At 35.6% G+C, this 2320-nt stretch overlaps 1 protein-coding gene across 1 annotated transcript; it reads left to right on the top strand.

The window, feature by feature from the left end:
* The first annotated feature begins 579 nt into the window (after positions 1 to 579).
* On the top strand, positions 580 to 1947 carry LOC132316664 (uncharacterized). The gene is made up of 2 exons (XM_059815137.1): positions 580 to 737; positions 1179 to 1947. The coding sequence occupies exons 1-2, from the start codon at positions 580 to 582 to the stop codon at positions 1945 to 1947; spliced, it is 927 nt and encodes a 308-aa protein (XP_059671120.1).
* The last annotated feature ends 373 nt before the right edge of the window (positions 1948 to 2320 follow it).

The following is a 2320-nucleotide window of genomic DNA, read 5'->3' as shown; positions in this document are numbered from 1 at the left end:
TTGGAGAACCTAGATAGTTCATGGCTTAGGGTTTCCTTTTGATGGTCTATACTTGATTCTTAGCTTTATGTGCATTCACCATTTAAATTAGGGCTTGATAATCCTTGACTTAGTAAGCATGTTCTAAGCTACATTTTAGTTTAGGTAGTTGATCATGTGAACCTTTGATGGTTTATTCTTGCCTTTCTATTTAAATGAACTTCTTGAGGATATTATAGCAACCTAGTATTGTTATGTATCATGACTATCATATATGTTGTTTTTCCCTTAAATTAATCTTAACCTAGCGTGTGTATAGGGATGGAGGTGGATTCATTTCCCTAGCCTTCTTTACTTGTACTTCACTCCCTTGAATTCTTGCAATTTATTGTTTTATGCATTTTTAATTTCCTAGTTTAAGTGACATCCAACAAAACCTCTATAAACCCTTCATCATTCTAAGAATGATTCTAGACATTTAGGTTGTATTAGACTAGCACAGTCCCAGTGGTTCGACTTACCCGACCAATAGCCCTATTTTACAATGATTCGTGCTATTGCGAAGGTTGATGTATAGTTGATCAACCGATCACTTTAGTGATGGGATGTTTGACTAATATTGGGAACGCGAAAGCTGATAAAATTGCAAAAGCCATAGCAGAATCATCTTCTAGTTGTCAACCATCTCGATTTACCGAAATTCCTGAAGTGACATCTCCTAGTAAAAAAGAAAAAGAAATAGATCCCCAGCTTGAAGAGTGCGTTAAGATCGTCAACACATTAGTGGGGATTGATGATACCATTATGCTAAGATCATAAGGATGTTTGGTGAGGACAAGGTGTGGAGGGACATATTTCTTCGCATTCCTGATAAAAGGAAGGTTGGGTGGGTGATGAATCAGCCTCTATGATTTCTTCGGTATCTTACTTTTATGTGCTTTTGGATGACTGTTTTATAACTGCTTTTACATTACTGTTGGATGACTGTAATGAATTTTTCTTATCTTCTGCTTTTACATTATTGTTGGAAGACTGTATTTAATTCTTCTATCTACTGCTTTTAAATTAATGCTGGAAAACTATTTATGTTCTACATCTATTGCTTTTACATTATTGCTGGATAATTGTATGATTTGGTATGTCTTTTCCATTTCGCTTAATTTTTGTTACAATAACTGCTTCTGTTTATTCTTAAATAGGATAGTAGCTATGGATATAAGGACAATATTAACCATTTATGATGATGATGATGAGGAGGAAATTCTTGTATTGATCGCAGCCGTATATGAGTACTATTATAAACATTTTGATAAGCAACGTTGTAGGGATTCCATGTTACAAGGGGAAGATTACATATTCGAGGTCTTAAATGGACATGAAGATAAGTGTTATGAAAATTTTCGGATGTACCCCAACACCTTTAGGGCATTGTGTCGTGAGTTGAAATTGTTAGGATTGAAAGATTCAACATTTCTAACGGTAGAAGAACAAGTTGCAATTTTCCTACTTACCGTGTCTCACAATGAAAGGAATCGTGTTGTTGCTGAAAGATTCCAACACTCTACATCCACAATTTTATATCACTTTTATACTGTATTAAAGTTAATTTGTGAGTTAGGGACAAAGATTATTGTTCCCCCGGATTTGAATGAAATTCCTAAAGAGATAAAGAACAATCTAAAGTTTTACCCATGCTTTAAGAATTGTGTAGGAGCCATAGATGGTACTTATATCCATGCTGTAGTGCCAGTTGACCAACAAATACCCTTTCGTGGTAGAAAGGGTGATACGACCCAAAATGTCATGGCCGTGTGTTCATTTGATATGAAATTCACATACATTATAACAGGGTGGGAAGGGTCTGCTAATGATTCGAAGATTTTAAATGAGTGCATTCAGAATGAGGATTTCAATTTTCCATCACCACCCGAAGGTAAAAATATTACCTTTCCATATTTGTGCATTTAACATTACAAATACGTTAATTTTAATACTTAACGTACTTAACATGACATGTAAGTTTTATTTAATCGACTCTGGGTACGCCAATCAACCGGGGTTTTTGGCCCCTTACCGAGGTCAACGTTACCATATGCAGGAATATCGTAGACATACTAGAGGACCACGTGGTAGAGAAGAGGTGTACAATTTTAGGCACTCGTCATTGAGGAATATCATAGAGCGATGTTTTAGGTTGGGAAAGATGAGATTCGCTATATTGAAGCAAATGCCCCCTTATCACTTTGACACTCAAGTTCTTATTGTCATTGCCTGTTGTACATTGCATAATTTCATAAGATCCCAAGGTGAATCTGATGAAATTTTTGATTCTGAAAGCCCT

The sequence above is a fragment of the Cornus florida genome, unplaced genomic scaffold (assembly GCF_030987335.1).
Source record: "Cornus florida cultivar Cherokee Brave unplaced genomic scaffold, ASM3098733v1 CherokeeBrave_3.0.0_Hap2_Chr07, whole genome shotgun sequence".
In the NCBI taxonomy this organism is placed as follows: domain Eukaryota; kingdom Viridiplantae; phylum Streptophyta; class Magnoliopsida; order Cornales; family Cornaceae; genus Cornus; species Cornus florida.
The sequence above is the reverse complement of the archived record's forward strand: the minus strand, read 5'-3'. Positions and strand labels throughout refer to the sequence as shown.

Excerpts from the sequence above, each read along its gene's own strand:
- LOC132316664 (XM_059815137.1), top strand. The coding sequence starts at position 580 with ATGGGATGTTTGACTAATATTGGGAACGCGAAAGCTGATAAAATTGCA. Across the intron at positions 738-1,178 it reads ATAGATCCCCAGCTTGAAGA|GATAGTAGCTATGGATATAA; the intron begins GTGCGTTAAGAT and ends ATTCTTAAATAG.